General features: G+C 44.3%; 1 protein-coding gene across 5 annotated transcripts in view; it reads right to left on the bottom strand.

Moving 5' to 3' along the window:
* Nucleotides 1–22940, bottom strand: part of unm_hu7910 (un-named hu7910) — a 47187-nt gene extending 24247 nt beyond the window's left edge. For 3 of the 5 annotated variants that reach the window (XM_084939886.1, XM_084939889.1, XM_084939887.1), the window contains exons 1-4: nt 22730–22940; nt 13198–13380; nt 9590–9634; nt 5829–5897 (exon numbers count right to left, since the gene is read on the bottom strand). In XM_084939886.1, coding sequence (XP_084796012.1) covers nt 5829–5897; nt 9590–9634; nt 13198–13380; nt 22730–22769 — 337 coding nt within the window. In that variant the 5' untranslated portion in view covers nt 22770–22940. Of the gene's footprint in view, nt 1–5828; nt 5898–9589; nt 9635–13197; nt 13381–16359; nt 16429–16502; nt 18352–22729 lie in introns of those variants that run through there. The other 2 variants (XM_084939891.1, XM_084939890.1) reach the window with 2 other exon arrangements.
* Nucleotides 22941–24792: the final 1852 nt, after the last annotated feature.

Raw genomic sequence — 24792 nt, 5'->3', positions numbered from 1 at the left:
AAACAAATTATGCTCGTGCAGGTTTTTCCTGCACAGACGAAGTTTGTTGAACCTTAGGAGGAATCAGACCGAGATCTTAACAGGTTGTCTGCGAAGGTTCTCAGTCGTCCAGGTCGTCGTAGTCCAAGGAGCTCGGAAAGAAAAGCGTCTGGACTTGTTTAGTTTTGTTGACGACGTTTCATGCGAGAAGCTTCTTCAGCTCTAAGAGCAGCTGGTGGAGAGTCCCAGGATTTAAGCCCTAAAGAAGTCCAGACGCTTTTCTTTCCAAGCTCCTTAGACGATCTGAACAGGTTGTTAATCAGACTTTCAGTCATGCATAAAAGACATTTACAATTAAAGTTTCCATAAATAACAGGACTATTTAAAGACACTGCTGTTAAATGAGATAACAAAAAGCCATTCAGGACATCATCCTTATGTTTCACTCCCTAAAAGCAAATTATAACTGAGGTGAAGATGCTCTTATGCTTTCTTTACAACACCATATAATACGAAGGTTTGAAGTTCAAACACTTACAAGTTTATATTTTAGAAAATTCATATATTAACTGTTTAATCTGTTCACCGTCCACATTTTTTGTTGATAATTGGCGAAGCCTAGATGTACGAGGCCACCGTATAGAAAAGAATTAATGCGTCTTTGATCTGATCTGCACTTTATTACATTTCCCATCACAGGTGACCTGCATCCTCTAGGTCAGTGTTTCCCAACCACTGTGCCGTGGCACATAGGTGTGCCGTGAGAAATGATTACTTAGTGATTAGTACTCTCAGTGACCAGCGTGAGTGACAGGCAGAACAATTACATTCTCTTCCACTAGAGGGCAGTACAACTACTGACCCAGATGAAGGCCCTAGCTTGGGTAGTGGTCAGAAGAAAGCAAAGAAGGTACACTGGGGACAAACTGAGCCAGTTCTGCTGCGCCTGATCCGTGGGGGGAAACGATCAATATGCTGTTTGTGACATTTTTGCTCAGTGGTGTACAGTGTGATTTTTCTAATGTGAAATATGTGCCGTGGCTCCAAAAAGTTGGGAAACACTGCTCTAATCGTCTGCAGCTTTGAACACAAAAAAGCCCAAAAAGTGATCCAAAGGTCAGAGGTGAAAGGTCAAACACAAGATGTGCACATTAGTGTTTTACAGGCAGAAAAATATAAATTTTGTTAAAATGCACAAAGTGTTAATAAGAAAAGCACACAAGCAGCGGCTGATGACCACCTGATAGCTGATGTTAGGTTAACTGAAGCCAGATAAGGTGACGATATCGGGCTATGTTGAGCCTGCTGTGCAGTGCAGGCATCAGGGAACAGAGCTTTTCAGAGGCAGCATCTGACCAATCAGAAACATGGACGTGTCTGCAGAGCGACCGACTCTCCAAACAAAGACAGAAGCAGCGTGTGTGCATCATGTATATTAATAACGTTTATTTAAAGCCAGGAAGGGCTGTAAGCTAACAGAGTCATTATTATCACAGCTCTCATGATGACACAGCTACAGCTAAAATGACATTAATGAATGTGAGATATTGGTGACTTAAACCTGTGCAGAGTTTAGAAAGCAGACCTTCAGCTGCAATCGTGCTGATGATAAATGGGGAACAAGTAAAGAGAGAAGTCAACACATACGATCTATTTTAGGATTTCATGCTGAGCTTACAGAACAGTAACCATGTTTTTAAACCTAACAATCTTTGGTCCTCTTACGATCCACGCTCTGAGTTCTGGGGGATCATGGCAGGACTTTGGTGAGAGGTGGTGATTTCATACTAGCTGATCTCTTATCTCAGCAATAATCTGCTGTGAAGCAGGTGAGGCCAGCAGCACAAGTTACCACAAACAGCAAACCTTCTTTATAACCCTGGAAACTCCCGAGTGACCTCACAAAAGTCCGAGTTATGTTTCTGCGCCACTGGTATGAAATGACTGCAAACTGATCAATACGTAACAACGCAGAAGCACACACCACAAATAAGCACCAAACTACTCAAACTACAGATTTCTGATCAGTTTTAGCAACATCGCCGTAAAGATTTTAAAACTGACCTGAATGAAACCACGTGATGGACGCTCACATCACACCCCTGCTTTTTGTTACCGAAACGTAGACACACAGTGTGCAGAGAAAATAATCACAACAGCTTATGGGCTCAAATACATTACGCACAAATGTGTTTGTGCACCAAGTCCAGCACTTTACAATAAAATAAGTCATAAAAGGCAAACACATTTATGCTGCGTACAAAAATGAGAACATAAAGGTGAATAAAGAGGATAAATGCCCTCTGTGACATCAAAGATCGTGTCCTCGAGTTTGTATAAAACTGACCTGTGACGACAGATATTTTAGGATAACTGATTTTATATTACATAACGCTTATACGGAGGACCAACAATGTGAACATTAATTAACAAATTAAATGACTAATATATTGAATATTTCACTGTTATATGCATCATAAAATTAATAAAGGTGTTTATAGTTTCAGAAAACGTGACAATAATTACTTTCCCTTTTGAATAAATTTAGTCTGAATTTTTCTATTGAATTATTTTTATTTGCTTCCCTTTGACTGGTTGTCAGTGGTGTCTTGTAGTATTTTATTTCTATATTGTGAATTATTTACTGGCTTGTTTACTTTGTTATCCTGGCACTTTCGACCCTCCGTACGGTACAGCTACAGCACCAAAGCTCTCGTTTTGTTCACGGTCGGTCGCTTACGTCTTCTGTCTGTTTAAAATTGTTATCATGAATGAGAGCGGAGGTAACAGCTGGGTTAAATTCAAACTCGTTATCGTCCCTAAAAATGAATTTCTTTCAGTTTTCCTCCAGTTGCCACTAGCACCTGCTTTACCGTTTGACCTCTGACCTCGCAGGACATTTTTATCTGATGGAGAAAATCTGTTAATGTCAAACAAACGAATCCCGTAGATCGATCGTTATCTGGAATCACTTCAGCCTTCAGTTCTTCCTGCTTGTGGTGTTTCGGACTTATTAAATTAAAACTCGGACCAGTCTGCCCTGTTTGGCCTCCTCCAATCATACTGGGCTACAGCACATCCCAGTCTGGTCGGGACCAGGCAGCCTCCCTACCGCCTGTGTCTCTGCTTCCTATTGGTTCTGGAGGTCCAGTATGACCCCTTTAACCTCCCCGTCATCCGAGGAGGCTGTCCCGCCCTCCTCCTCCTCCTCCTTCATCATCTCAGAGGCCGCCGCTTCCTCCTCCTCACCTGGCTCTAAGGGCGAGGACACTACGTCATAAAGGAAGGTGAAGAAGCCATAGATCCAATCAGAGCCCTCCTCAGCTAAAATATTAAGAACCTCCTCGAGCGACTCGGCATTCGCACTACCGCTGCCATCTTTGGTCAGGCCTGACGGAAGAGAGAGGAAGAGAAGAAAAGGGAAGGGTGGAAGTGCAGAGGGGATCAAAGGAGGAAATTATAAAGGAAAAGAAGTGGAAATGATGCGATGGAGGGAGGATGGACGGGGGGAGTAAACTGGAACAAACAAGTATGGTAAAATAAATAAATACAGGGTGATGAGACGGGACAAGAGAAAGATAGTGAGTTAAAGATGAATTATAGACATTTAATAAAGATTTTACTTCCTGTCTCAACCACGTCAGATGACCTCTGACACGACGTCCGCTCAATAAAAACGAACAGAGGCGGCCACGTTCCTGCTAAGTCTACTTCAAACACGACATCTATAACACAGCTTCCCATTAAGACTTCATACTGCCAGCGGATGCTATCAACACTCTTGTTATTCACAGGAGGTTACAATACTTGCCTGGCCCTATCAAAATAAAGACCAAATACATTTCTTATTTCCGGTTGGGAGATTAATTTAAACACTCAGTTTCAAGCAGTCAAGGACGGTTTTACCTGATATGGTCATTTCACACAAGCCCCACCCACATTGCTTAAAGGAAGCAGATACTATGGCTCAGATCAGACATAAGATGAACTGATGGGGTTGCCCACAGCCCAGACAAAGAAGGATTATTCTAAACTGGGAATCATGCAAAGCTGCCGTGGTAGAGTCTGAAAACACCACCTCCTGTTTGCACTCTTGGTTACTGTCTTCAGTTTACTGACAACAAAACCTAAAAAAGTAAAAGCTCTCGGTTTCATAAATAATAAGATCATCTTTGAAGTGAAAGACAGAGCAGAAAACTGATCTTTGAGATACATAAACAGAAGGTTTCAAATGAAAAGTTCCGCTTTTGTTGAAGGTAAGCAATGACAGTTGTTGAGAAAGTCAAAGAAAAGTGTCCAAAAAAAAAGCTACAAATCATGGAAACAGGAAACGATGCCTGCAGCTGCAGCAGATCCATTTCTACCTGAAGATCAGAGGCGGGCTGTGCTGTGGTTGATTTAAACACTCGTTTTCAAACTGGAGACAGCTGCGTAATAAAGCCGCTCTAGTAGTCACAAATGTTCACGATCCTTTAATTGTTTAAAAGTGAGCCAAGTCGAGGTTTTGTAAAAGCAACGTAACACTAAGTGCTAAATCTGAGCCAGTGAAATAATGAACGGTGTTTAAGGCCCTTCTGAGACCTCAATACACTAAATTTAAGTAGAAATGAGGGAACGTGGTCTGGTTTTCTAGTTCTACTTAGGTATAGAAATATTCAACAGTGTATTGATCCCTTCGGCACTCTGATCATTGATGTTCTCTGTTTATTGTGCAGGATTTGTGAAACTCTTTGGCTTTACAGAACGTTTATCCTTCCATCCATTTTCTCCGTATGTTATTCGAGGTCATGGTGGTAGCGAGCTGAACCTCCCTTTCCTTGACCTCTCCTTGGACACACCCTTCAGCGTTCCCAAGCCCTCTGAGATACACAATCTCTCCAGTGCGCCCCGTGGTCTCCACCCAGTAAGACTTGAGCGAACCACCCAATCTTAGAAGTGTCCAGCAGTAGCAGCTCGAGCCAGAGCGTCTACCGAACGACCCTATGTCTCAGAGAAAGGCTGAAGGGCTGCTGTGCCAGCTTTCTGTGGCTTAGGGATTCGTAATAATATGCATATGTAATGTATAACTTAACCATGAAAGAGGAAGTAGAACTATGACAACGTACAAAAAGGCCAATTCTTATAACATCCAGATGTTCAGCTGATGTCTATTTACTAATTACTTGAAGAAGCTTGACCATGACGTCCTGCTCTCATGTGGGAAAAGCCTACCTCACTTTCTCTTCATGCTGGAGATCCAGCAGATCCAACCCATACTGAGTGGCTCATTTTTCCCAACCAACCAGCCGACAATCAAAAGTTTGCACCGCGTAACTACACCCTGAAACATCACAACACGCCTGCTGTGTCTCATGGAACACGACCGTTTAAGACCTTCTTCTCTTGATTTATAAATTCATACTTGATAGATTTTAGCAACGACCTGCAGGGACACTGATACAGTAGATGAGGCACTTCTTCGTGCTTGCGATGGACATTTAAACTGTCAGAACCCTGAGCTGCAGCTCGTTTTCATTTATTTTTATTGCAGTTCTGCGGTCGTCGTCTTTATATTCGCATGCTTCCCCTGTTTTACAGCACCATCTGATCTCAGGGTTTTTTCCTCCATTAGCAATGGACTCGTGGCCCACACACCTTCATCTCTGAGCATCTCGTCTGTGTTTGCAGTCACGCTGCTGACTCTGCGTTAAACCTGAGCTTTGTGGCTTCCTGTGATGTTTCAGCTGGTTTTAAGCTCAGTTTATGTTTGACGGGTTAATCTCTGAATCCGAGGCACTGTCACACGTCTGCAAACCACATCAGGCAGGCAGACAAGCGGGCAGCAAACAGCAAAATTAAAGCAGACTTGCCAAGCAGAACTTTGGCGTCCTCCACGTCAAAGTCTCCGTCTCCGTCTGTGTCGTAGGCCGTCAGTTTACCTGGAGGAGGAAGAGGAGATGAAGTTAGACCAACAAATTCTGAAAAACACAAAAATGTTTGTGCATGCAGCTACCAGAGTCAACTGTAACACTTTAAAGTTCTCTTTGTCTCATATTTTCTATGTGCCACTCGTCTTGGATCATACTGAATAAAACTTTAAGCCCTTGTTGTAAATTTTGGTTATTCTAAGAGTCGGATTCTGTTTCAAAACGCCAGAAAAAGAAAGAAAGAAAGGAAAAATGCTCATCTCTGTGCTGACATCACGGTGGCTACATCTGCGTCCATCCGTGGTTTGCATTCACCAGTTTTGTTAAGATGGTATCAGTTCTCTATTTGGTGCCATTAAACCACAGCAGAGGAAGAAAATGTAATGAGAGGATGTTACTACAAGAGCTCAGATGGTGAAAAAGGACAAAGGAAAATGTAACAAAGTGTGTTTTTGATGTTTTTCATCTCTCTGTAGCATGGGATAAATAATTAGTTCTTTATGGTTTAGCTGCACATTAGTGAATCAGGCCTTCGGTCTTGTTTCGGTCATTTTCTGTCTGATGCCGTCACAGGGCCGGTCCAAACACCATTGTTGGGCTTCAGAGTCACAGCAGTGATAAATGAAGCTCTGACCGGCCGGGTCAGGGGTCACATAGTAAAAGCTTTTCCAAGTAGAAGGACTGAAAGTGTCTCCTTCTACCTCCAAATTAAAAAAATGGTAGTTATCTTCAGACCATGTGACAGAAAACAGAATGAAAGCATCCTCTCTGGGTGCAGGTGGCGATGAAATGTGGCGGCCTGAGTGTGGGTTCGAGCCCGACCCGCGGGCCTCTGCTGTGTGTCTTCCCCCTGCTCTCTCTCTCCCCCCTTCCATGCCTATGCTTCACTGCTGCTCTATCAAATAAAGGCAAAAATAGTCACAAAAATAAAAGCATGCATCAGTGTGTTAAAGTGCACAGAGGAAGTGTCTCTGTTAAAAGAGGAAGGATGTGGTGATGAGGAGAATTATGTCTGTTATAAAGCAGCAGCCCCACCGATCAGACCCCGACTCAAACCTCAAACCGAAAGCATTTCAAATGCTGCTGTTTAGTTTTGTGGACCTCTCAGTTAGCCGGACCACCAAAACTTATAAAACAGTAAAATATAAAACAAGCACCTTTAGTTCCATCATATTAAAGAGGAGGCAGACATCTCTACAGCTGACAGCTCAGAGACCAGGCCACAGGCAGAAGCTTACCAGACAGTAAGCCGATCTCTTAACCTTTTAACTTTATTTCTTCTCATAAAAACCTGTCCATACTGAGTTAATAAAGGTTCTATTTCCATTCCCTCCTGATGCCCCGTGACAGTAAATGAGGTGGACATGTCTCCTCGCAGGACAAGATAAGATTTGAGCAGAGACACTCAGATCTATGAGAGAAGCCCAGGAGTGAACGAAACAGAGTGGAAGTCATGCAGGTAACTACGGCTCTGCCAGTTCCTGGATAACAGCTGCTCACCTGGAGTGTTTGGTATGCAGGCTGGATGCTGGCTGCCACGTGGTAACCAACAGTGTACACGCGCCAGGGCTCGCAAAATCGCTAGCCCGACGTCCCGGGGCTAGCGATTTTTCCAGTCGGGCTACCAAAATCTGTCTCTGCCCTGCCCGTCGGGCTATCATAGGAAAATATATTTCAATGCTTTTGCATTCTTTCGGAAATGTAGCTGGGTAATTATGTCATTGGCATCGGTGAGCCACTGTCAACATGTGACATATTGAAATCGTGTTTGAATTTGCGCTTGTTTTTTTGCTTTCACTTTGCAATCGCGCGAACTGTGTATAGAGAGCGACAGCACTGATTGGTGAGTGATGATAATTTGCGCACCAATTCCTCTGACATCGTCTTATCAATCGTTAGCTTACTATGCAAACATGACAAGTGAAATCTCCCGCAGCTTAAACATGTGAGAGGTTGATCGTGCAGAGAATCGCTGAGCGTTATGTGAGTGCCTGTGTAAAAGCAGCAGGATATATATTTTAGTTCTGCTGAGCCAAATAAGACAGGTCAGGGTGAAGAAGGGACAGCCAAAGAAAAGCTTACCACAAAACGGAAAAGTTATGACAAATCAGACTATAAGGCAAAAAGAAAGTGCAGCTTTATGGTTTCATGGACAAAAGAATTTCTGTGGCTGCAACATGACGAGCTAAATAACCAGGGCTGCACATAAGTGGTCCGCAGGTGCGCATTCGCTGTCAAAATAAAAAACGCGCACAAGATAAGAAGTTGCACCGCGTGTTTGCGTACATAAGATTTTCTGGAGGAGGACAGACATTTGTTTAGAACTCTTAAAGATGTCGAAGAAGCTCCTTTAAGCAATTACTTTGGTTTTCCTCCACCTCCAAAGAAATGTCAGAAGGAGTCCGAACCACAAAAGAAGCGCGTATTCTCGGGAAAGTGGTTGCAGGAGGTGAGCTGGCTTCAAACAAATGATGAACGCACAGAGATGTGGTGCAGAATGTGCCGTGAAAATCCCACGCTAGCGGACAAAAACACTGCCTTTTATATGGACGCAAACGCGCGTTGCAACTTCTTATCTGGTGCGCGTCTTTTATTTTGACAGTGAATGCGCACATGCGGACCACTTATGTGCACCCGTGTAAATAACATAATGTTCTGCCGGGTGTGTTGTTGCTTTTCCCTCGATTTCTGAGTCGACAAGTGCCTTTGTTACTGGGACCAGTCATTTTAAGAAAGGCCCCCATTAGAACCCATGAGAAATGCAAGAAATGCATTATTGCTCAGTCTGCAATATCTTTCCCAGAACAAACACCAATTGCAAATAACAAACTAAAAATAAACCTGAAAATCAGTTTAGAACAGCTACTATGTTGCAAAGAGTGAACTACCACTGGCACAATGTAGCAGTCTTTGCAAACTTCAAAAAGCAAATGGCCTCGATCTTGGTTCCACTTGCCTCTTTCCTGTGACTTCAGTGGAAATTTCAAATTCAGGATCTGACACAGACTGATTCATGTCCTACACAGTTCTTACAAGTTCATAGAAATTTCTGTTCAATTAGAACCAAGTATTTGAGTTGATGATTGTAATTTTTATACAATGTTGTAATTTGTGTTTAAAGAATTTTTTGATTAATGTTTTGTTTCCGTTACAATATTATACTTTAATGTATAATATTGTAACGGAAACAAAACAGGAAACAAAACATCAATCAAAAAATTGCTCTCTTTTTTATTCGGGCTACTTAAATTTATTTTGGGCTACCAAAAACTGAAGAGTCCCTGCCCGAAGGGCTACCAGGGATTTTGAAATTTTGCGAGCCCTGCGCGCAGGCGGCCTACACTCAGACATGCGGCTGTGTTTACAAGCACAGGGAGACACAAGGTAACCACCTCGTTTACCACCACTGAAAGTCACCCAGGCTTTCACAGAACCGTAGTTACCAATGCAACTTCCCTTACATTAACTCTCTGTACAATCTGGCAGAGCTCTGCCTCTAATCAAACTCTCTTCATCATCTTGGACACAACTTCACAGCTGCTGTTTGTTCACATTCTGTCGAAAGTTCATTTTAAACTATTTTAAAAACAGAAATGTGATTCTTCCACCTGCAGCTTGCAGTCACAGTGGGCTCTGATGAAATCAGGGTGTAATACGATGGATGGAGATGTGTAGTTATGGCGGGTTAAATTTTGAGACTGTACCTTGTAAAACTTCAGAAAAGTTCATACCAAACTCCTTAGCTCTGGCTGCGTGCAGAGATAACACAGAGAGAAGAGGAAGAAGAGGAGGGAGGAAGACAGAGAGGCCACAGGAGGTTAAAGCATTGCAGAGTCACTGTTTAGATCAGCACAGTCATTACAAAGAGTTTATGGCTCTGCTTTACAGTGAAACACCTCCAGCAAAGTGAGAGGCTTTTATTGTGAAGGGCCGGGATGTAAACATATCACATATGCACCGTTTACACAGCAAATAAAGACTTTTATTGAACAGATCCCGCTGCACAGAGGAGATATCAGCCTGTAATGCTTCACCATGCACTTTGCTTTCAGTTTCCTTCTTGTCCGAGCAGATTGTGAAGTCAGAGACACTTTGCCTTACAGACATTAAACAACCTTTTCTGCTACATCCTTCTCTTATTTACAAAATGCAGTTTGGTTCATTTAGACAGCAGCAGACTTGTTTTTGTCCCCGACCATGTTTTAAACCGGTTTGCCCAGTGAGTCACGTTATTGAACGATGGTTATCAGCATTAGAAAAAACAAACCTTCCAGGACACACACGCACACACACACGCACACACACGCACACACGCACACACGTTGCGTGCTAGCTGCAAAAACAAGTACAACCACAAATTCTGTGACTCTGCCCACAAAAAGCAAAAAACAGCAGCTGTCCCCAATAAAGTCGTTTGTGCACTTTCCCACCACTTCCAGCACACCTGACTGATTTAGTGAGTCTTTGCTCTGTGCTTCTATTTAAACTGTCAAAATTGTTGACCCATCAACCTGAATCCAATTTGTGGACAAAGGAAAATGTGGCAGAGAGGTGAGGTGGCGAGCAAAGTGCTAGCGTGGCCAGTTCATTTACAAACATATAAACAAACTAATATTTTACATTTTTTTGTAGCTGGCTGTCGGTCACTAGCATAAAATCCCAAACTCAGTTGCCTAGTTAACCCTCTAATGTATTTAATGCACCCTCATAAGCAGTGTTGGGACTAACGCGTTATTAAGTAACGCGTTACAGTAACTACGTTATTATTGTGGTAACGAGCACGGTAACTAGTTATTATGCCAAAACCAGGAACGCGTTACTCGTTACTGGGATTTAGATAGGCTCGTTATTCGTTACTTCGTGTGGTGGCATCGCGGAGCTTCCACAGATTCAATAACATTAGCAAGTGGTGGAAGCAGCAGGTGGATGAAGGAAAAGGGAGGCAGGAGGAGAGACCCGAAGCGGCCGCCGGTCCGAGAGTGTCAGGTGAACTGAACTTCAGGTAAGAAGTTATGACCTGCAGTCCATCTGGGTCAGATATGAACCAGGTTTAGGTGGAGTTTATTTTCGTTGTGCTGACTTTTTCGTACTGCGTGCTAGCTAGCATGACGGAGTTTCTATACAGCTGGGTGGTGCTATGTTACTGATAGTGAACTTTATTTTGTTCATAAGGTTAGTTAGTAGAGTTTCCAACCATCCCGTAAAAAACGGAATCGTCTGGTATTCAGAGTTAATATTACGCGTTTCGTGTTGAGGTGAAAAGGAACAGTTTGTCCCGGACTTCAGCTACAATGGAAAAGACACAAAGCTGGAGTTATTCTGTCGGCTGTATTTCACATTCAGTCATTTTGAAACGTGACCAAAAGTCTAGCGAGCACACATTTCAGCAAACTTCCCTCTGGCTCTTTGACGGTTTCTCTTGGGTCCGTTTTCTCCGGAGGTCGTCCAAAGCTCCAACCTGGCCTCGGATGGCATTTAAGCTTTTTGTACCTTAATAGGTTTCTGACAGTAACATAGTATGCCAGGATGAAAGCTGTTAATAACCCAACCAACCACAGACCACAGCAAACATATATGTGTATTTCCAGGCCACAAGATCACTTCCTCCCGCTTGTCTCGCTCCTTTTGGTACGCACACCAAAAAGCATCACTGCTTTAAGCTGCAGACATTCAGAGCTCCCCACAATCGGCTAACGGCACATTTAAATCATTCGATCACAGCACGCATGTGTGGAATACATTTGTGCACACAGACCAAAACGTTACTGTACTTTTGAAACGCTGTGTTTGTTCACGTCTGACTGAGAGGAAGGCGCTGTGAAAACTCGGCATCAAACCACATGAAGAAGTCACCGGGTTCCTGTACAAAAACCACTACTTTGACATGGTGTTTCAGTGTGTGTGAACGCTGGAGATCCAGACAGAAATGCTGCTGAGAACCAAACCAAATAGGCCAACAGATGCACGTCTTCTTCTCTGCACACGGCGGGACTCCACAAACGTTCTCACGCTGCTCTCACGTTGGAGACGAACCCGAAGGAAGAGAAAGACTGCTAAGGATCGTCATCTTGTAACATTTAGATGTAACCGTGACATGATCCACTGTGGTGAGCCCACAGCTGAGAATAAACCCGATCAGTGGACAGCACTGTGATTGGTCAGGTAACTCTGCGTCAGGATAAATGAGGATCCAGGGTCAGTAAAGACATGTTGGGCCGTCTGTACCGACCACAGTTAAATTATTTAACTCATAAATCATTTTTTATAGTTTGGGAGCAAATTTGTGAAAACTTATGAAGCAACAGTGACGAGGTGGTGGTGCTGCAGCTCACCGCAACGAGGCGGGAAAGTGAAAGATAAGATAAAAGATAAGGTGTTTATCAATCTGACATCAAAACTTTCAGTAAGTCTGTTATCAAAGCATCTGATCGAGATAAACAGGAGTGGTCTGAAACGCAGAGCCTGAAGATATGGCAGGAGGCCGTCTTTCACGCACAGGAAAACTGATCTGAGAGCTGCTTTAGCGCTCTGGAGTGATCCGGTGACCCATCTACGGTGGCCTGGGTTTGAATCCGCCCTGGGTCTCTGCCCACAAACTGAAAATCCAGCTTTCTCATGAGCACAGAATCTGTTTCCTCATTTTCATCTTTGGAAACATCACGACATCATCGTGTCGACTCGACAAAACGTTTTGGAATTTTGTGTCGTTTTATCAGAAACCCACTCGGTGCGTAAACACAGACGATCTCATTTCATGTGAACTTCTTCTTCCTCTTCTTTGTGGATATTAAACTGTAACAGCCGGGAGAACGGCCACACTTTAGTTGGACCGTTTGAATCTCCAGGCGCTGCCTCAGTTCGATGTTTGAACAGATTATCACACAATCCCACTTTCACTGCATGTGACCGTAAAGAAAGACCAGCGTGGAGTGCTGTTACTAAACACGGCCTGCTGCTTGGTGAGATGTTTTATTTGTTTGCTGACTGAAGTAATGTGTGGGGCCCCCACACGTTGAGCAATTCACCCGAGCTTTTATAATCACAGGATAATCTGCATGTCATCTTCATTCAGGAGGAAGATTAAGATGAGGTTTATGAAATGCTGAATGTCTGCTTTACTTCTGCAAAACAACCACAAGTGATGCATGTTGACCACTTCTCTCTTCTGCTAGAAAACAATCCCACACTGGTTTTAGCTGTTCAACGTCTGCACCCCTTCAAAATAAAAGCTTCAGGAAATTGGGCACTGAGTCAATCATGCGTCTGCTTCCATTAAATTACACCATGTTATCATGCCCGCCCTCCAACTCACCGATCACGGTGTCGTAGTCCACGATGTCGAAGTAGACCACGGCCACAGAGCTCCAGACTCCCAGCAGACCCAGGACCACAAACCAGGTGAACACGGAGTACTTTGGGCCTCCACCTGCATCTCCTCCGCCTCCTCCCTCTGCCCTCTTTCCATTTTTGCTCTCCGCCGGCACCGTCTTCCCCTCTGCAGGTGTGAAAAGCTGATGTTAATACCAAAACCAGTTTGAGAAACATTTATTTCTTCTTTGAACGTGTTAACTGAGGCACGATCGCGCCTGCTGCCAGATTTAGATCAGTAGTTAACGTGCTGATAGCAACATACTCGGTGTATCGCGTTGCACTCGGTGTCACCCACAGACAGACAAGATCACACAGCACAGAGCTTTGTTGTTGAAGAATAAAGTGAAATCTGAGGCACCGGGGTCACGTCTTCATTTCAAACCGTCGCAGAGAGGACGACAGCACGCAGGTTCAAATCTGCACCACTGAAAATAAAAATGTTCTCGTGCAATAAGTTTTGTGTATTTGACAAACTGTATGCAAACTTTTATCGTCACAGCACGAGCTGAAGAACAATGCTGGAGCTGATTGATCGCCAAACAAAATCCAATGACTGGAGCAGGCGTAAAACCAGACGGCAGCTTTATCAGAATTTAAAATGTCGTGTGGACGTGTCCTGTACTCCTGAAGTTACGAGGCTCAAAAACACTGAAAACATTTATTTATGAAATTAACAAAAAAGCAAAACAAAACATGAAACTTAAACAGCAAACAGAGAAAAATACTTTTTTATTTACAAAATGACCAGAAAATAAGGAACATGCACACACATGTGCACCAGTATCTGTGCACCAGTCTTGCTCACCTGCACAGGTAATCAAGCGTATTAATGTGTTATAAAATCAGCAAACAGCAGCAGGCTGAAGCCGGGCGATCAGATTTAAGCCCTTTTTAGTGACTAGGTTCAGACTCAGTGGACTGAGGCGTCATGTTTCCAGCTGGTTTTCCTCAGGACAGATTTGGCACATTGTCGTACTATTTTAAGTGCTTTGGGAAAAACGAGGAGACCGAGTGGGAGAGCGAGACAGGAAGTACAGGCAGAGAGCGCTATGACGTGATTAAACTGTAGGTCGGAGTGTCGGCTGAAGGAAAACTTCTGGTGAAAGTCTGAACGTCCAGGAAAAATAAAGAGGGAACAGAGAGAGGGGCAACATGGCTCCACAAAGGACAACCCGACCCAGGAATAGAGCGAGAGACACCGAGTCAATATGACCCCAACAGAGAGAGAGAGAGATGACAACAGCTGTTTCAGGACTGAACAGGCTGCAGATAAAGAACAGCTGTCTGCTTTTGTACTGCGTGAAAATGTCACTAAGAGCACTCCTGAAATAGCCTGAGGCTGTGTTAAACACGTGCGCGGTTAAAACACCTCAAGTGTCTCTAAAAGCACTAAAGACTATAGAAAGCAGCACTTAATGACAGCAGTGATGGAAAAAGCATCACCTCGGTCCTGATATGGCTTTTTAACACCCGTCAGTGTTTGTGGGTCACAGCTAAGGTGCTGTGAGTTTCAACATCACCTGGTTCAGGTTAGAGTTTAAAGAGCAAAGGTTAAGGTTATCTAAGGCTACGTCCACACTAAGGCTACGTCCACACTAAGGCCACGTCCACACTAAGGCCACGTCCACACTAAGGCCACGTCCACACTAAGGCCACGTCCACACTAATACGCTTTGGTTTGAAAACGCATCTTTTTGGCCTCCCGTCCACACTGAGACGCCGTTTGCAGAAACCTTCTGAAAACGTTCTCCAAAGCGGATACATTTGAAAACGCCGTTTTTGCATTGCGGTGTGGACAGCGAACCCAGAGCCTTTTCAAAAACAATGACACATTTTAGTCATGTGATGCAGTCATGTGACCAATGAAACTAAGATAGCGGAGGGCGTTATACAGCAGTTGTTTGACAGCCCTATTAAAGATTAATATCAGTCTGTAGATGCTCCAGACAGCTTTTCTTCAAATTCTTTAATTCTCACTCGCTTTTGCAACTTTGTACTTTTGTGTTACTCGCAGCAACAACTCCACCTCATTGTTAGTCCGTTTAAAAAACTCGGTGCTTTTCCTCAACATTCTGCCGCGACGTTACAAAGAGCCGGAAACTAATAAACGGCAGACAGAAATGAAGCAGGTCGAATCTTCTTGTGTTTCACGCATGTGCAGGACTGGACCGTGAGCGCTTCAGTTGTTTCAATGTGGACGCACAACTCTGTGAAAACGACTGAAAGCGCCAGTGTGGACGCGGAGCGTTTTCAGACGAAAACGCCGTTTTCAAACTTATCCGGGCGAATGTGGAAGTCATCAAAGCAGCCACGGCGCCCCCAGTGGGACACCCTGCTGCGGGTTTAAGTAAATGATTGCTGGTTCAATTCCAGCCGGAGACACAAATCCCCTTTGTGTAACCAAGCACTGCTACAGCACAGCAAATAGCAGCTTCCTGTATCCAAGTAAGGGATGGACATTTACTCATGACCCTCACACACCTCTCTCAGGGTGGGAACGTGGACTTTACAGCCCAGTAAATCGTCCTCATCACTGCTGACCTGACGTCCCACAAACCCGAGAAACTCAAGCAAACTTAGGTCACTTTGGGTTTCAAGTACTTTGTCTGAGTTACTGGGAATTTACACTTTGGATGGAAATTCAATCCACAGCTACGCAGCGACCTCCAACCCTGCACCGTAACCTTCATCAAAGTGTAACTGAAAATCAGGGCGATGCAACAACTGCGATTGTACGATTCCTATAAAAACATTATCACTGTACCTGCTGGAAGCCTACAGAGAAACAGCTTTGCTCCTGTGAAAAGTCTGCTTAAACTTAAACCTGGTGTTAAAAAGATTTTGGATTAGACACGACAATGACGTGTAATCTGAATACCGACCCCAACACTGATGCTGAGACACATTCGCTTCACACCAAAATCACCACAAGCCTTCACAGCATCACCAGGTTTCATCTTGGCAGCTTTTATTGTGAAAAGCTGCCACAGGATGTAGCCGAGTTTGTGTTAAAAGCATGCTGCACACCATACAAGGTGAAACCACACGAAACTCTGACCTTCTAAGAAGTGTTCCAAACCGGGCCAGTCCATGCCTGTCCTACCTGTCTCCTGGACAACAGGCTGCACTTCCTTCTGTGCACGTGTCACTTCCTCCTCCCCCTTCACGCCTCCTAAACGAGCCAAACCCGACCGGGTGAGAGCCAAACCTAAACTGAACCAAACCTCATGCATGCCTCAGTCCTACCTGTCTCCTGCAGCGGAGGCTGCGTTTCATCTTCTAACAGCGGCTCCACCTCCTCTTCAGTGTACATCACCTCCTCCACCTCCTCCACCTCCTCCTCCTCCTCGGCGTGGATCTCCTCTACATGAGCTGCACCAGGAGAGGAGGTGTAGGAGGTGCCGTAGTGGCGGTATCGCTCCATGGGTGGAAGCACCACACTAAACCAGCATCAAAAACATTAAAAACAGAAAGTGAAGCTCCTTCACGCACAAGATGAAACTGACCTGCAGGACAGAACCTGAAGATGTCACAGACCGAAGATTAACGCACCAAAACTATCGGAGTCTTCTCAAAAAGGTGACGGCGTGCTCGAAGAAAACAAGGCAAAAAAGCAGCTTTAAAAGTTCAAGGAGGAACTCAACGAAGTGACAGAAGGAGATAAAAACAATCCGAAAGAACAACGACTCTAAACGAACGATCATCAAAAAGCTTCGGCGACTCTCAGCGTCTCCGAGCAAAGACAAAGAGTGAAGGAGCTCCTCCTCCTCTTCCTCCCAGCAGCACAGGGATTGTGACGGGCTGCTGAACCTGATCCACACTATTATTAGAGCTGACAAACCCTGCGACGCTGGCGGAGAGATGCCAGAGAGGACAGAATAGCCCCCGCATAACCTTGACACTGGCATTTCTGGACTCTCTCAGCTGTTGGCCGTGTCACCTGAAATAAAGCGGCGTTTCAGAAATAATCAGCAGGTAGTACGGCCACGCCAGAAAAACCAAGGTGCTGTACTGGTCCTGAACCACAGCAGGGAACCAATGAAAACATCCCTGAGAGAGCGCTTCACACAGCTGTTGGGGCTCTGAGTGAAGTGGGTGTTAATGGTGGATAACACCCCCATAAGTGTGGCAGTTTTGCAAGCAGAGCACGTTTTTCCCCTGAATACAAATATTTTTGGATGATCTGTTTTAAACACGAGATCCGAGAATACAAACGGCGGTTCAAGCGCTCGCGATGGTTCAAACACAAGAGTAACGACGGTATCAGCAGGTATGACCCACGGGTTCAGGCTCCGGACGAGGTCAGAGGTCAATGTACGGTCCGACTCAGACTGACAACGTTTACTCTCGAGGTCTTTATGCACCAAACGCATAAAATGGGTCAAATAATTTCATGTGTTAAAGATATTTTCCTGCTCTTAACGCATCACCAACAGCGTAATTTAATAGGACGAATTTGAGGCACTTAATTTTTTTGGATCGTGCTCGATTTTTCATATTTAATAAACAGATCTGACCAATCAGATCACTGCGTTTGGCGCTCGTGACTCGAAGCGCCTACTGGTACTGAATATACAACGAAATGGAAACAGCACAATAGTGTAATCTTGCAGACTAAGAGAGAGAACAAGTGTGATAGTGGTGCACTGATGAGCACAGCTTATCTTTCCAATAGTGGACGCTGACTCGGCTGCCTGTATAAAAACCAACCTGTGTCATTTTACAGTAAAATTGCTGCCCTTCAGCAACTATATCACTATTTGTGAAGCAACTTCTGGAATTGCCAACTTGATTCTAATGAACTGATAGCAGAGCGACTCAGCTGTATTACCCTTTTATCTCTACCTCGACCCACCAAAGTCGCTCTGAAGACAGCAGCTGACTGTGAGTGGTCCGTCTCCTTAACAACAACACTGGAAGCTGATTGGAAATCACAACGATTTTGTTTGTGGTCTCCAACCACTTTTTGAACAGCAGCTGAACAAGTACATCAAAAGCCAGCTGTTCCGGGTGGTTTTATATTCAGCCAAGATTTCCTCATAGTGGTCGGAAAATTATTCCCAGTGCTCATATCACAGGTTTACAAGCTCGCACCAGCATGGAGGGTTACACATGATGTTTGGGAATTTGGACACGTGAAAAATAAAGAGGCTCTAGTAACACGTGTGTGTGTGTGTGTGTGTGTGTGTGTGTGTGTGTGTGTGTGGGGTGGGGGATGGGGGATGGGGGCACTCTTCATGGTTTGTGAAAAAAAGCAAACTTCCTGTTTGTATTAACAACCATGAAAAGGCTGCTCTGGTCTTAGAGTACCTCATTACAGCCAGTTCTGCTTTTATGTGATAAGAACCTTACGATCCATCACTCGTCACTGTGTGTGTGCGTTTATATGTGTGTGTGTGTGTGTGTGTGTGTGTGCATCTCCCCACCGCAGGGAAAAGGGTAACACCACCTGGGTCTGGGTGCAGTTTCCCCCTCCAGGGGCAAAGGTACCTAGACCCGGGGCTTAGAGTACGCTTGGGGAGTGTGATTGTGTGTACAGTGTCTCTCTATGTCTGTCTCCACGTTGGGTGAGTGCTGAGTAAGTGCATATGAGAGCATGAGGGTGGGAATGGATGTTTGTATCAGTGTGTGCCTGTATGTCTGTGTCCATATGTCAGGTCGGGTATCAGACGCCACCTCTCTGGGGACATCTCAGGTCCTCTAAGGCAGCGGTCTCCAACCTTTTTTGCGCCACGGACCGGTTTATGCCCGACAATATTTTCACGGACCGGCCTTTAAGGTGTCGCGGATAAATACAACAAAATAAAACTAGTACCGGTACCGAAAAAAAGAAGATTTATTCATAACACACGTGAAAAGACCCAGGAAAACCGAGTTAACGATAAAAACGATAACAAAATAACGCTGAAAACCGATAAAAACCCTGAAAACCATACATTTCACACCTGAGCCTCAACTCTCGCGGCCCGGTACCAAACGACTCACGGACTAGAGCAGGGCGATATGGCCAAAAATATTTATCACGATATATATTTGAAAATTTGCGATAACGATATAACTGACGATATAATTGATGCGAGACAAAATACAACTCCACAACATTACTAGCGCAAAAAGACAACCTTCCATTTATTTTCACTTAAACAAGAAGCTGGTTTTTATGTACATTAAAGCTTTATAAAAATGTAACAGTGCAAATGCAAATTCCTTGCTGAAAGTTTAACCAAAGGGCATTTCCAGTAGAAATGTGCTGACATATCTTGAGCATAACCATGTATAATATCCACTGAAGTTAAAAAGAGGCGCTTTGCAACATTAAACTGCAGTGTGCAGTACGTATTTTTCGGACCATAAGGTGCACGGGATTATAAGGCACATTAAGCGAAACAAAGCAGTCAGATAAATCAAACTTTATTAAACTCATTCTTCTTGCTTCCTCCACTTCTGTACCATTGATTCATTAATGTTGAATTCTCTGGCAGCTGCTCTATTCCCATGTTGTTGCAGTATATTAATGACTAACCTTGTATTGTGGATGGATTATCTCAGTTGTTCTCCTGACTGAAGTTTGGTCCGTTTACAGCATCCTGCCATGCGATTGCATTTGTCTCTAACCATCAGGAACCTTAACGTTAACTTTTATAAGTGGAAAAGTGTTAGCGTTCATCCTGCAGCTTCACTGTTTATGTTATGCTAACATAGCTGTGTCGCTAGCAATCACGTAGCACATCATTATATACCAGCTAGCCCAACTTCAGTAACCCTACAAACGTCACTGCTGTTTAGTTTCCTGTCTTCATTTATGTTGGAAGTGATAGCAGAGCTGTACGTTTGAATTTTTTCAGAAATCTCTCAGTCAGAACATGCTATATCATGCTTAGGTAACTAGCGAAACTAGCAAGCTAACTTCCGCTAGCTTCCTGCTAACTTCTAACTCCGTTAAATGTAATACATTTTGTTTTCATGGATGCCTGGAAGTTAAACTTCATAGTTACACCTGGTAAAGCAGCAATGCTGATCGTTTTATTAAAGATGAAAGAATTTAGACAGTTTTAAACTCTCAGTGATGCTGCAGTGTTCGTTTGACCTGAAGCATACAGAGTTTAGGACCCAGATTACTCCCAGATTTAAGAGCATCTTAGTCCGACAAATACGACAATAACGACTGCTGCTTGCATGTTCTGCAAAAAAATGTGCTTTGTTGTGTATCTGACGGACAAACACCAAACCAGTTCCACATCACTGAAGTGGCACCATTTTTACAAACCAATTCTGGTTCATCTGTTTCACTCAACAATCGGCCATGTGCGTATGAAAACAAAGGCACTGCGCATGCGCGTTTTACTCATATTCTATCGCGATATTTCATTTTCCTATCGTTGCCTAACATTATACCGGTATTACCGTAAACGGTATAATATGGCCCAGCCCTATCACGGACCGGTACCGGTCCGAGGCCCGGGGGTTGGGGAGCGCTGCTCTAAGGTATGGAGGCCTATCTCCCCCCACCACTTCCCCTGCCAGTGGCAGACGCCCTCAGACATCGGTGCGTTGGTGGTTCTTTGTGTCCGGGGAGGGCGCCCAGGTACACACCGGCTCACTCCTTGGTGGCTGCTTATCAGGGCCTGGAGCCTGGGGCTCGCTCAGGCCACTTCGGGGGTGGGGTGCCCTCGACCTCTCGGCCTGGGGCTCGGTCACTGGCGCTCGGTCCGCTGCCGGCGGAGCTCCCGGGCGCGTCACTGCAACCCCCCCTGGCTTCTGCTCCGCGGCTGCTGAGTGACCCCTCATCTGGGGCTCTCCTCAGCTCTTTCTGGGACAGTGGTGCGGCTGCCCCTCTGTTGGTCTTCCTTGGTCTCTTGTGTTCTGAGGGCCTCTGGATGTCTGGAGTCTTGATCTCCTCCATACCTGCTTCATGCCCTGGAGGACGGGGCTGTGGCCCCCCCACACCCTCTAGCAGATCATTACATGAAGGAACCTTTTAAAAACAAGCGCGCTCATGCTCACAGGTGCTCACACACACAAACTACACCCTTTTTGGCTCCTACCTCAAAGCACACTGTGCGCTGTCGATCTTACGTGCTGCACAGTGTTTAACATTTAGTATTTACTGTTATATTCCCATAGATCATCGTGATGTTGTTTCTTCTATTGCTCTCTTCTTCTTCTGCTTGTTTTCTTTTTTCTTTCTCAACAGGTGATCCAGGTGATCGATATATGGATTTTTTTGTCTGCTTATTCTGTTGGTTTTTGTTTTTTACCCTTTATCCCCGTCCCTCTTCTCTGCTAGAAGAAAAAAATATATATATGTGTGTGTGTGTTTGTGCGTGTCAGAGTTGTGTGTGCACACAGTCACGGATGTCAAACGGGTGTTATTCTTGCTCTCACCTGATCTAACAGATGTTTGCATGTGTTGTTACAAATGGAAAGCATGTCTGAGAGAAACGTGGAGGTAACACTGTTAAATGTTTAAAAGCTAAAATTTTACAGCAGCAGCAGTGAGCACTTTGTAACACCCAACAATGACAGAAACATCAACATTTATCTTTGATGTGAAATTATATGTGTTTGTATTTCAGGTTTTTGGGGACCCTGTGTAAAGACCTCAGACTGTCTCAGGAATGTCAGTGAAAAAATGATTCATGTGTTTTTGCCCTTTAAATTAATTACAGATTGCAGTGAGGAATAACCGGGTTTATATCGGGCTTATAAATGTGTAAATAATGAGCGGGGCCAGTAAACTCCCGCACAGATAACAGAGATAACATGAACCCCTCGCTGCTGCCTGGGAGAAAGTTAGCTGCCGTTAGCAGGCTGTTATTGATGGGGGCTAGGTTAGCTTAGCGTCGTTTCCACGGCCACTTTCATGTTACCGATGGGCAATGAAGCTATAATCACACAGAGCATGCCGGGATTTATCAGGGAGGTTAAACCGGGAGTCTGCTTTATTGTGTTCATTTAGCAGAGCTAGCAGAGAAAGGGGCGAAACCAGTCCCGCTCTCTTGTATCGCGAGAACATCCAACCAGACTCCATTGAAAATTCTTCCAGTCGAATATGCATTTGTTTACAGACGGCGCTACAAGTTATAAACATAAAATACGACATCTGCGGGAATATTTAAAAACCACTTCTCCACTCGGCTTCAGTAAAATACAGTAATTGTGATGCGTTTATTATAATTAGATACTTAACAGCATGTTAATGACGCTTCAGGACACCAGGCAGTGCGCACTTTGCGCTGTTGGAACCACGGGAGATCTACCTCCGAAAGTAGGAGTCTACGTTATATTTTGTATCAGTGTATTAGCCGAATCGAAGAACTAATCTTATGGATTACAAATATATTCTCGCTTTTGATGTACTACACGCGATCCTTTCCAAAGACTGAAAATAGCTATAAACTGCAGAATGTTAAACGGAAGTCTGAATTAGAGACACTCAGGCGGGAGAACCCAGTCAGATAAAGGGTACGTACCTTTTTTTGAGTGGTTTCTGGGATTCTTTCTCTGCGCCATTGCTTCGTAAAGTATCCGATGTTTGTTTCAGTCAAGCAGCGATGAGGTGACTCTCTAACCTGGCCGTGGTTGTCGCGGTGAAAGCTCCTGTTCGCTTTCTGCTCTCCGCTCTGTGCGATGGAGCGACGCGTTCACCAAAAATCACGTCCTCACTTGGATACCAGCAAAGCCAAAGTCCATGGTAACCGTGATTGGCTTAGTAGTTCACAAATCAGAGCTGCCTAATGAGTGTGTGGGTGGGGCAACAGGGGGTTTCTTGTGTTTTTTCACCAATCAGATTCCTGCACTGCTTCCCAGTGTCGTTCCTCCCTCTGGAGAGGAGCAAAAACGTGGCAGAAGAGGGAGAGGAGTTTTAAACATCGGGGGCGGAGGGACACGGCTAATGGGGGTTTTAATAACCTTTATTGATAGCGTTGATACGGTTTAAAGTTAACATTGAATAAAGCAGGTTTTAAATTAGATCATATGAACCAAAACGCGATGAAGTAAATAAAATATTTTCATTAACATTTAGGAAACTGTATTTCTTGATGTTTGATTAATTATTTTATGGTCTATATAAATAGCCCACTCAGAGCTGAAGTAATGGTCTATTATTGATTTAGGGTTATAAATGAAACAAGTGGTGCAGACAAACTACGCTGAGGGAGCAGAAATTAAAAAACAAATGCACCAGAAATCTCCACAAAACTCCCAGAAACCTCTGCTGAGATGGCACAATAACGTTTCTCCTATTTGTGATGCTAAAACTTCTCACAGTCAGTCACCGGAAACTCTTAGTTCACCTCTTATTGCAAAATATAAACAGACCCAGTTAATAATACAACAATTGTTTTATTGAAGGTGGGGGAGCAAGCTGGCATGTAGTGAATGTGATTGTCCACTAGATGGAGACAAACACAGAGGAACACTGAGCCCTATCGCTGCAGCTGAGTAAAGAGAACCTTTAATTAACTTTTAATAGTACACTAATAGTTCTGCCTATCAGAAACAGGTGCAGCTCTACAGTGCATCAATTCCACCCTAAAGTCTGGCCATGCTCCCCAAGAATGAATGATTTCTGTCCTGCAGTGGGGAAAAAAGAAATAAATAAGTGGTGCAGTGGTCACACCAGGGAGAGTTTAAGTCCATCCGTGTCCCTATGTGGCTTCTCTACAGGAACCCGGGCTTCCTCACAGTTCTGAGACATCCATGAGGATAAATGTTTGTCTGTCTTACAAGTGTCAGACATGCAGCAGAACTGATGAGCCGATGCACACATAAACACTGGTTAAAGGCTTGTTTTGTTCAACCATTATTCTTCAGCTGGACACATCGAAACAGAGTTTGAAGATGTTCAGAAGATAAATTTGGAGGACAATGAAATTCTTTCCTCAGTATCAAAGAAGTCAGACTTCTGTTGTTGTACCATCAGGCTTTTTCCACATCCTAGAAGAAAACTCTGCAAGAAAACATCCTCCTAACCGCAGCTGTTCAAAGGCTGCTGGCTCATATCAATCAATCAATCGGGAGTCAGTTGTGGCCAGTGAAATCCACGACGCTGTTGCATGCTGGGGCAGCAGGTTGAGGGTCGCAGATGCCAACAGACTAAATAAACTGATCCACAAGGACAGTAATGTTGTGGCGATGGAGCTGGACTCCGTTAGGGTGGTGTCTGAGAGGTGGATGTTGTCCAAGATTAAGACAATACTGGGCAATACCTCCCACCCACTCCATGACGTACTGGGTAGCCACAGGAGCACGTTCAGTGGGAGACCGAGATGACCAAAAAGCACCACTGGCCAACACAGGAAATCATTCCTGCCTGTGGCCGTCTCCCTGTACAACTCCTCCATCTAACACACTGTAAACACTGCAATAGTTACACCCTTTTTGCACACACTCTTTTCTGCTCAGTAACATTGCTGCCAATATTCTTCATATTTATTTATAATCACCAGTGTGTGAATGGGTGAATGACTGAATGTGGTGTAAAGCGCTTTGGGGTCCTTAAGGACTAGAAAAGCGCTATACAAATGCAGGC

This window comes from Perissodus microlepis, chromosome 9 (assembly GCF_051167445.1).
Source record: "Perissodus microlepis isolate ML-2025 ecotype Zambia chromosome 9, ASM5116744v1, whole genome shotgun sequence".
NCBI lineage: Eukaryota > Metazoa > Chordata > Actinopteri > Cichliformes > Cichlidae > Perissodus > Perissodus microlepis.
Note: the sequence above shows the minus strand (reverse complement) of the source record. Positions and strands in the feature narration are given on the sequence as shown.